This window comes from Phalacrocorax carbo, chromosome Z (assembly GCF_963921805.1).
Source record: "Phalacrocorax carbo chromosome Z, bPhaCar2.1, whole genome shotgun sequence".
Classification (NCBI taxonomy): domain Eukaryota; kingdom Metazoa; phylum Chordata; class Aves; order Suliformes; family Phalacrocoracidae; genus Phalacrocorax; species Phalacrocorax carbo.
The window spans coordinates 73,073,000-73,083,536 of record NC_087548.1 but is presented as its reverse complement, the minus strand read 5'-3'; the positions used below and the strand labels follow the sequence as shown (position 1 = coordinate 73,083,536).

Sequence of the window (10,537 nt, the reverse complement as noted above, 5' to 3'; positions counted from 1 at the left end):
TGAGTGGGTATCCACTCAATGGAGCTCAGAAATTAATGAAGTAATTAAACAGCAAATGGACACTGCAATACAGAGTAAATCCTTCCCTCTCCTCTGTATTTATCCTAACACACCAGGACATTAACTTAGCTGCACCGAATAGCCATCTGCTAGACAGTCAGCAAATTAATTTTTACTGAATGTGTTTAATAACCCTCATTTATTGTATCAGCCTAAGTATTGAGTGGTGCATATAAAACCAAAGTGAAAAGATTTGATGCTAATTCTAATGTAACACTGGGTCACAGCTCCACTGTCCTGCCTCCATGTAGGTAACTAGGAACCTAAGCTAAGTTAAAAATTGTTCAAGAGCTTTGCAGAAGCCTTACACTCAAGATTGCTTATCCATTAAAGCAGAGGACAATATGGTAAAAGACCTGCTCATGACACTGTTTTCCCTTCAACTTTGTTTATTGATGTACTGAACATGAAAAAGTACAAAGGATCCAAACACAAAAGAAAACATGTACAACCTCTTAAATACTCAACAGAATATATTTTCTATTCCAACAGATGTGAATTAAGTCATACTATACAACTTCAAATAAATACCAGCCTTATATTTTACTAAGTGCTTTGATAAACACTGTAAAGTGAAGCCCAATTTACATGCCTTCTCATCAATGCCGTTAGTTGCTACAGTAGTATAGGAAAGAAGCATGTAGCTACTATTTTCCCCACATTGGAAAGTTTGTAATTTCTATGCTATATACAATTTTTAATGCAGAGGATTAGCTTTAACAATATGAATGCACCTAAGAATGAAGAAGTGCTCAGGAAGCCAATTGATTTTTGAATAGCATTGAGTGGGTCAGCATGAAAACTCGCTTATTCACTTTAGCACGCGCTTCACAGTATATGTACTGTACTATATGGAAAAAATTTATAACTACATTTTAAAGGAATAAGAACCAAAAGCAACTGCAAAGATAGTGTACAACTATGTTATGCATAGAACATTGCTTTTTCTAAGGGGAAGCATATGAGCATCTCAGTTTATACAAAGAGCAGGACGTAACTACATAGGTGTCAGTGCATCCTGGTGAAGGCGTCAAACCCTCAGCTTTTTTTAAAAATTTAATTATAAGCTAGATGCTAATCAGAAAATATTTTGTATTTTTTCTTAAATTTCTTCAATATGTGGTAAAGACTTTTTCTATTTCCCCAAATAGTGATTTAAGCATCATACAAAGTTAAATTTCAATAGCATACAGGTATTTATGGGTTTTGTATGAAAAATGTACGGAAATTTGTTCAAAACCTATGATTATACTAATTTTTTACCACAAACATATTTATAAACAAAAATGTAGCATCACCATAAACAGCTGAAGCTAGACTATCTACAGACAAAAATAGCAACAGATCTGATGCACTGTAAATTCAAGTCCTCAGGACAACAAAAATGAATAAGCAGACCTCAAGTAACAATGTTAATGCCATTTACAAAGAAAAACTCATACAAAAACATTCAAAATTGAACATCACTTGGCATGTAACTTAAAAATAAACTGAAATCAAAAAATAGCTGAGAAGTTTGTAACTCAAGGTCTTATTTACATTACACAAAGCTCAGGTGTTAGCCTTGAACAAAACTTTCAAAATACCTCCAAATATTCCCAACTCAGGCCACTTCTGCTGATTTGCTACTCTGCAAACCATGCTCAATGTCTTTTCTTAAGACAAAACAATTCTTCAAACAATAGCAAGTACATCACTAAACACCATGAGCTCTATCTGAAGGGAATTCTTTAGGAAGAACAGATTTTTTCCCCCATCTCTCAGTATTTTAAGTTTCCTGCTTGTTCTTATATTCCTTATTTAAATTTTCATTTGTTTCAAAATCACAAATTAATGTGAGCCACCTGACACTTAATAACCAGGATGATCAAAGACTCCACTGATGATTACAAAAATGAAACCAACAGTGCATCCCATTGACTCTACTTCTTAATACAAAGGTCTCAAAAGTATTTCTACATCATAAACCTTTCTAAGTTTTCCCCAACAATTGCAAATTTCCTGGTAAGTTTGAAAAGCTCACTAGGTGTCATATGAAGAGATTTCTCAAAGTATTCAAGTCAAAATATTTGTTCCAGGACCAGTAAAAAGTTTCTCCAAATTTTTTCTTTATAAAAATAGATGCTTTTTAAACCCACATCAAAGAGGCTCTTATCTCTTTGGCAAGGTACTGCTTTACGAAAAGTTCTCCAGTATTCTTACAATAAGCTTTTATAATGTGTTCCCATTTCCCAACTCAAATGATAATTATAAAATAAATACTGCTTATAACTTTATAAATAAAACGTAAACTTCAAATACTTTTCTTGAACAAAACAGCAATGATTAATGTAAATTAAACACAAGGCAAATCAAGAAATAACAAAAAACTAACTGAAAAAGTATAACACAAAGCCTCAATATTTACTCATAGGTTAAAGGTAGTCATGTACAAAGAAAAAGCTTCTTCCCTTAGCTGAAACATTTTAAAAGGTCCACCTTCTTCAAAGAAGGCAATAGAATATGCATCATGACAGGTAAAAACCCTGTACTTCTTGTCAATATTCAAACACAAAAGATATTTAAGAAGTTTTAATTCAAATATTAGCAATAAAAAATCTCACATATTCTTAGGATGCTAAATAGTCATTTATCCCCATTTCCACACTGGCATACAACAAAGGCATTTACTAATGCAGAAAGCTTCTTGTAAATTGCCTTTGTTGTATAGTTGTCATGTAGTAATGCACTGAGAATAACTTGTTAGGCTTTGTGCGTTTTGTTTGTTTTGAAGGAGACCTGCAATACTCTGTCTCCAAGGCGGTATCCATTCAGGCTGGCTATTGCCATAGCTGCCTCATCATAGTTTGTCATAGTCACAAATCCAAAACCTTTGCACTTGTTGGTGTTAAAGTCACGGATGACCTTCACATTGGTTACTGCTCCGAAGGGTCCAAACATTTGCCAGAGGATACTCTCATCAGCATCAGGGGCCAAGTTGTACACAAAAATGCACCATCCAGTTCCTGCATGTCCAGGGATATTAATTCCAGCCAAACTGGTCATTCCATCAATGGTCATTGGAGGAAATCTGCTATGGAAAGGGGGGGGGGGCAGGAACAAAATAGAATAATGAAAGAGCTGTTGTGCACAGAAGATCCCAAAGACATTTCAAAATAAAAAAGAAAATGATACAGGGCTTTTCACAGCATGAACATGTTGGCCAGATCAATAAGGTAACACTGCAAATACATCTTCCCCCAACTGCATAAATACTGCAGACAATACTATACACAAGTAGGGGTAACAATGCTAGGTCCATCCAAAATGAAGGAACATAGAAAACCAAAGGAAAAGCATGCTACAAAACCAGTGAGGGTAAGTAACTTGAAACAGGAATTCCATGGAACTGCCAAAAATGGTGTGTCTTTCATGCACAATGCACCAAAGTGAATGACTTCATCTGAAGTCTCAGCATGCAAAAATCCAACCTAAGCCTTACTGAAAATATAAAGAGTATGCAAAATACTTAAGAATAATTTGGTGATTATGAACCTAACAGTCCTTCATTACCTCTTTACTCCATAAGCCATGTTGAGCAGATTGTCCAACCTGCAAAACATTCAGCAAAGTATTCAGTCTTCAGACTTTTACACCTTTTAATCTTAAGGAAACTTGATATATTACTGCCACATTCCTTGCACTGCACAGAACTTCATGCAGAGTTAAAATATCACCTCTGAAAGAGCTGTAGCACCTTATCACACCTCATACAGTTAGTGAATACAAAATAGATGTTCCTGTGTAGTATCTACAACCATAAATAGTTCATTTCAGAAAGTGCACTACTAGCACAAGTGTACGCTAATAGTATTTGATTTAGGCTAAAGTTATGGTCCGTGACCCCATCAGTGACATTTTCCAGATTATTAACTTGTTTTGTATGAAGTCTTTATCAAGGTTTCTGACAGTTTGCTGACTTGAATATACAGACACACACAGGATTTTGGAGCAGCAAATGTTAAAATGTGAACTGCAAAAAATATTTTTAATTTTCCTACTCTTTTCCAGAATAAAGTGTCTTTAGGATATATACAAAAACACACAAATATTAGACTAAGTTTTCTCCATGTATTTCTTCCCTCACCTTCCCCCAGGCTGCTAAACTGCAGTATAGAACCCCCACTCTAAACCCTTTGGAATTACCTAGCCAATACCCAGAACATGCAGTACCTATCATACCTATTAATCTTATTACTGAAGTCCCTCAAAGTGCTTCTCTAGGAAAATTTTAGCCCTGAAGAAACTGTTTTCTTCCTAGCAAATCCCAGACATGAAGAGAAAGTCTGGTACAGCAGTTGGCTTAGGACTTCATACAGTGGTGGTATCACCGTAACAGTTTTCATCAGCTACATGAGTGACTTAAAAACATTCTGGAAAAATTCTCAGGGGCATTCACTGGACAATTTTTAAAGATGCCCTAAGTCACAAATCCTACAAAAACTAAGGAACAATTATATATAGCTGCTTTTGAAAGTCTAGCTCAAGCCTTTGCTTAAGAAGAAAAAAAGCAGCATTGTAGTGTTCCTATTATTCTTCACTACTGCAGTTTATGCTGACTCCATTTTCAGGCCTCTGTCAACTGTTAGCAGAGACAGGACAACTGCATCAGGTAATCCTGTCTGAAATGTCAACGGCTAAGATTTCTCGCATGCAAAAGACATGAAATATCTGAAGCATCGGTGCAATCTGAACTATGTAGTCAGCAGAGCTGGAATGGTACAAGAACAGCAAACCAAAGACCTGAAAAACCAAAAAGATTTCCCTCTACAGTTATAGAAACCTAAAATTTGGCAAGGCTGCCTTTTTCAGAAAAGAAACAGAAGCCTGAAGACCTTCCCCCCAAAATTACATATATTTAAAAAAGTCTAATTTTATCTGGAACCCCAGTTTACCTTTTCACCAGTCAGTTCAACCTTGTTCTTCCTTTCACATCAATAAAAGCAAGAAAGATTTTACTCTCCCTCCTGTTCACTACAGACTTGGTAGCTACACAGTGCTTTTTGTTACCATAATATTTTTAAGTAGAGCAAATCTTATTGTTGTTTCAGGCATCACTTTGCACTTACTATCTCAGAAAAAAACCCCACTTTCCCATGAAATTTATATGGTCATTCATAAAAACAGACTTCCTTTAAAACCAAAAATAAAATCACAATCTAGACTTTTTAAGTTTTGAAGCCTAATGTTGCAGGACAGAGGTTGTCTGCTGAAATTAGTTAACTGCAAAGAACTAGGTCCTATCCGAAGTTGGAGAACTTTTACAAATCATGATAGATCTGGAATATCCGTTAGATACAGATGCTATCCCAGCCAGTATCACAGTAATACCAAATACAGCCAAGTATCTGCAAACAAGTGCCCTCGGAAGAACTCAAGGAGTCGGCAGGCCAGACTTGCCAGAATATGTTGAATGCTGTAACACACAGGCTGTACAACAGCTCCCTCATTATCTCGTCGTATAATGCACTTCTGTTCATCCTGCAAGTGCAACTTCTGCCCCTATGCTATGCCTACAGAACAGTGGCAAGACTACTCTTATTCAATATGCAGCACACTTTAAATTAACACTTGTATTCCCTAAGAAATGGTAAGAAAATCTACCAAATAATGACTAAAACTGGTTATCCCTTCCTTTAGGGCAGAAAGCCTACTCTAGCACTGAACTTCACACCTGTGAAATACTTTCAGCATGTAAGGCTGCAAAGCCGAAGATAAGACTTCAGTAGTTCTGCCAAAAGTGCATTCCATGAACTCTGAATGTTTGGCTTGAAAGAAAGCTTTTGAAGTTTGGTATATTCTCCTTGAGGCAAACTGCCAGCTGATTTTATTTCTTAAAAACGTCATGGCTTTGGCTGGCATAGAGTTAATTTTCTTCACCGTAGCTGGTATAGCACTGCATTTTAGATTTAGCATGAGAATAATGTTACACACTGATGTTTTAGTTGTTTCTGAGCAGTGCTTACACTAACTGAGGACTTTTCCAGCCTCCCATGCTCTGCCAGGTACACAAGAAGCCGGGAGGGGAGAGGGCACAGCCAAGAGAGCTGATCCAAACGGGCCAAACGGATATTCCATACCAGATGATGTCACGCCCAGTATATTAACTGAGGGTAGTTGGCCAGGGGAAGGGGGCAGGGCAGCAATCGTGGCTTGGGGACTGGCAGTGTCAGTCAGCAGGTGGTGAGCAGTTGCATCACTTTTTCCCTCCTGGGTTTCACCTCTCATTATTTTCCTTTTCATTACATGATTATTGCTATTTTATTTTCATTATTAAACTTATTCATTATTAAACTTTACTTTTGCCCTTCTGATTTGCTCCAATCCCACTGGGGTGGGGGGAGTGAGCAAGTGTCTGCGTAGGGCTCATTTGCTGACTGGGGCTGAACCACGACATAAATAAAATAGAAAGTGTGCAAGTGTTTGAGTACATTACTGTTTAACACATTCCAGTCACATAGCCTGGGGCAGAGGGTGGGAAGAAACCATAAAAATCACTGAAAAAAATCCGAGGTACTCATGAATGTAGATAATACAATATTTGTTTCACTTTGTTCTCACCATCTGTCCTTTTCAATACACTAAGTATCACAGAACAGTGTGGCTGTAGTTTCAACATGATGGGAATATATATCCACAAAAAACACATGTAGAAAATATTTGAATAATCTTCATTACAGAAGTTTGTAGTAAGAGAAGGCAGTGTGGCATGCAGGATTTTGACAACTGACTAGGAAAAAACCTGAAAGCCAGAAGAGGGAGGAAAGACAGGAGGTAGGGAAGAGGAGGCTGGCTGTGGCATGCCATACGGCTAAGAAGAAAATTGAATTGCCTAGGTCAACGTTAACTGAATCAACTTGCACATTAATCAACAATAATCTAGGAAATTAAAAATAACTTTTGAAAAGGGATTCTTTTATTGACTGTTTAAAAGAAAAAGATGCCATCTCAGTTCAGCTCTAAGTAGGTTTATCAGATACTGAAATGCTGTCAATAGGAGGGAACGCATTTTTGCTTTTAGCTATATTGTAGCAGCATAGCTGAAATTCAACATTTTCATGTGTTTCCTTCACGCAGACATCAGACAAGCAGGGAAGGAAGAGAGTGGAGGAAAACAAACAGGGCCATGAGAACATGTGGCTTCCAGCACAGCTGCAGATAAGTATGTATTTGACTTACCTAAAACGTTGAGCCTGCTGAGCTAGAGGTGTTGGATACCTTCTATTTGGAGAATGGTACAGCTGGGATAGGATGGCCTGATTGGTTTTTTGGCTTGGATTGTTAGCAAACTTTACAGTGATGGGCTCTGTGGCACCTGGAGGTTTCTGGCCATTCAAGCCCTTGATAGCTTCTTCTGCTTCAATTCGCTTGTCAAACCGGATAAACCCCACGCCTCTTGATGCCCCTGCACAGGGTGAAAGTATCATACAAAAATCAATTCAGAGACACTGGAATATTAGACATTAATATTTGATTTGCATAGCTCACTGCTGTGTTAATGGCTGGTTGCTGTGAACACAAGAAAACTTTGAGCTTTAGCTCAAAGAAATTAAGCCATTTCTACAGTAATATTTTTTCCTTTAGTTTTTCTTCTCCCTTTAACTGATATAAAATACATTGTGTAGAAACCTTGGAAGGTTGAGGGAAAATACAGTGAAGTCAACTTAAACATAGTGAGCCAAAGGGTAATTCTGAAAGAAAGTGATTTTGGGGGATGTAGAAACCCAGAACCAGCTGCATTGTAACCTCTGTTCAGTTCATGCTACTCTGCAGCATCTGAACTCACAGAAATTCTGTGAGCTTATTCATTGCTCCCTACCAGCAAGAAATGGTTTATGCTGTCCTGCGGCACCCGTTGAAGTTCCATTTGGACCAAATATGCTAAGAGGACAGAGAACAGAGTGCAGGTTCTATATAGCTGTAGTGGGAATTATGGCCCTGTTTTAGCAGTCCATGGCTAACCTCTAAGTGAAAGATTCAGTTTCAGCATACCACCATACTTTTTTAGATATTATTTTGGAAGGAAACTTCTTGGGTCATAGATTCTTCCTTGGCATAGAGAAGTCAAAGACAACATGCAGGGGCATCATCAAGTGTTTACATAAAGTAAGATGTTCCTAAGACCTCAAATTTATACTAGAGCTTAAACAGAAACACACTGAGATGTCAATACTTGAACCAGTTAACATTAAAGCTACTACAGCCAACACCAGTTAGTTGCATACTTTGTTGTAATATTCCTAAATCCACTTAGGGGCCCCTTATATTTTGGTTCATGAAAACACAGGTAAGTTAAGACACTTGTCCTCATTTGAGGACATTTGCCCTCAGATGTTGTTTGTCCTCTTGTTAATACATTAACAAGAAATGTATTCTGTTCATAAACAATGATGTTTTAAACCAAAGTGACAACGAGCAAGCGTAAGAAAGCATTAGAGGCAAACATCACACTTCAACTTTGCATTTTTCATCTGTCAGTTTTTGTCACCACCTTATTATTCATACCAATTTGAGTCTACCTCTTCCAAATTACTAAGAAGGAGGAGGGAAGAAAGTGTAAACCTGAACAACTGTATGCCAGAACTACTGTGCACCTACCAGGATTTATGAGTATTTAGAATTACAGTACACATTTAAAAGTTTAATTACATTTATTTATTTGGCCCATTTGTCAAATCCCACCACTTCTATGAATGAATATAAGGGAACATACTGTAAACAGCTATTAATTGCACAAAGACTCGATATTTGACCTGTAAATCTGCTGCTTCTACAAGTCACCACTTGACCTTTAGCCTTCCTTTCCCTGCTTCTCTAGGCTCTCACCAACTCACACTATCAAAATACTCCATAAGTGTTGTGTCGATATTGAGATTTCTGTTAACACCAGAGAATTGCAAAGTAGTACAGATGAGGTCCTCTACAGGTCAGCCAAGTGTTGAACACTGGCAGGCACAGTCCTTTCCAAGTAAAAGCTAACTTTATGAGCTCCTACAGCTGAAAGCTGTTTGTCACCCCCGATGACATGTGACACTGAAACAGTACAACTACAAAAAATATCCAAGCTAGCTTATTAAAGAAATAATTATGTGAGTAAATTAATTCTTCCCCCACACCCCTTGTTTTTTGGAAAGACGAGAATTTGGACAGTCCTGCTCCTTTGTGTTTTGCTTTGCACACTCAATACTTCTGTCATGTACTTGGCATGTCATTTGATTGCTTATTTTTGCAACAGGCCTGCTGGAAGGAGGTAAGGCAGCAAACTGTAGATCTCAAGACCAGCCATTTGAGCCAGCAAAACCACATGCACTACTGTCCAAGCCTGAAGAGTAGCCACAGAGTGTCATGGCACCCACTCACTGGTTAAGACACATAATGTACCAGTGCAACTAACCTGCTAGAGCTTAGTTCTTTAAGGCACTGATAAGCACAGAACTTATCCGCTCCTGAGAAACTGAAAGTTCATGTTCTTCCATGTGCCCAAAGTTAACGAGGCAACCCTGAAAACATCTTAACAGCAATTACCAGTCTGGGTCTTTGTAATCCTGGCCTCAGAGAACCAGCTGTGCATTTCTGCATAAAATTTTATTTTTACAAAAAAGTGTTTAATAGTATTTCATAAGGCACATAGGGACTATTTTCATGCAGCAGCTTGGAAAGGAAGATTATAGCAGCTGTAAATTTATTACAAGCCATAATACAGGCTTCAAACCTGCACCTTCAGGGTGGAAATGACTCAAGCTGGCTCAGTACACTCCACAATCTATTTTTGTCCATGCATATTTATGAACAATTCCTGCAGAAAATTGCTTTTTCTGGCCTATATACACCTTTCATACATTCTACAGACAAGACTATTGTACTGAAAGATGAATTATTTCTTAAACTGCCAGTTCAAAAATGAGAGGAAGTGCAGAACTGCCTACTTACCAGTCACTTGGTCAATCAAAATACGAGAAGTAATAATGCGTCCATATTGGGAAAAGAGTTGTTCCAGTTCTTTCTGGATCATTGTTTTTGGAAGTCCACTAACATACAAATTCGCATCTCTGATAGAAGCCGAACTTGGTCGCGCATAGGAAACCTTAGAAAAAAAGGAAGCGAAAAACTAGAAATCAAACACTTCAAAAACAGCTGAAATAGGACAGTGTGATTTGTTCAGAGACATTGAAATTATTTTAAGGGCACCCAGAAAAGTTACCTTGCAAAGCCAGTTGGTTTTTTTTTTTTGGGGGGGGGGGGGGGGGGGCTGTGGTTTTTTTTTATGCTGGCTTCTGTGAAAACACTGAAGGAATATAACAGACCATGCAGCAGAGGCTGACTACATGAACTCATATATTTTAAGGAGTACTTTCAGATAAAGGAGTAAAGCTAGGTACACATTCCAGCAAGCCTTGGTGGAGAAAAAGTATTCTCAGTTACCTTACTTTAAAATTAA

At 37.7% G+C, this 10,537-nt stretch overlaps 1 protein-coding gene across 8 annotated transcripts in view; it reads right to left on the bottom strand.

Annotated features, from left to right (window-relative positions):
* Nucleotides 1-437: 437 nt before the first annotated feature.
* ELAVL2 (ELAV like RNA binding protein 2) overlaps nucleotides 438-10,537 on the bottom strand; it is a 96,399-nt gene continuing 86,299 nt past the window's right edge. For 6 of the 8 annotated variants that reach the window (XM_064438424.1, XM_064438420.1, XM_064438418.1 and 3 more), the window contains 4 exons: nucleotides 10,030-10,183; nucleotides 7,279-7,504; nucleotides 3,613-3,651; nucleotides 438-3,133 (listed from right to left, as the gene is read on the bottom strand). In XM_064438424.1, the coding sequence (XP_064294494.1) occupies nucleotides 2,803-3,133; nucleotides 3,613-3,651; nucleotides 7,279-7,504; nucleotides 10,030-10,183 (750 nt within the window). In that variant the 3' untranslated portion in view covers nucleotides 438-2,802. The remainder of the gene's footprint in view (nucleotides 3,134-3,612; nucleotides 3,652-7,278; nucleotides 7,505-10,029; nucleotides 10,184-10,537) is intronic. The other 2 variants (XM_064438421.1, XM_064438423.1) reach the window with 2 other exon arrangements.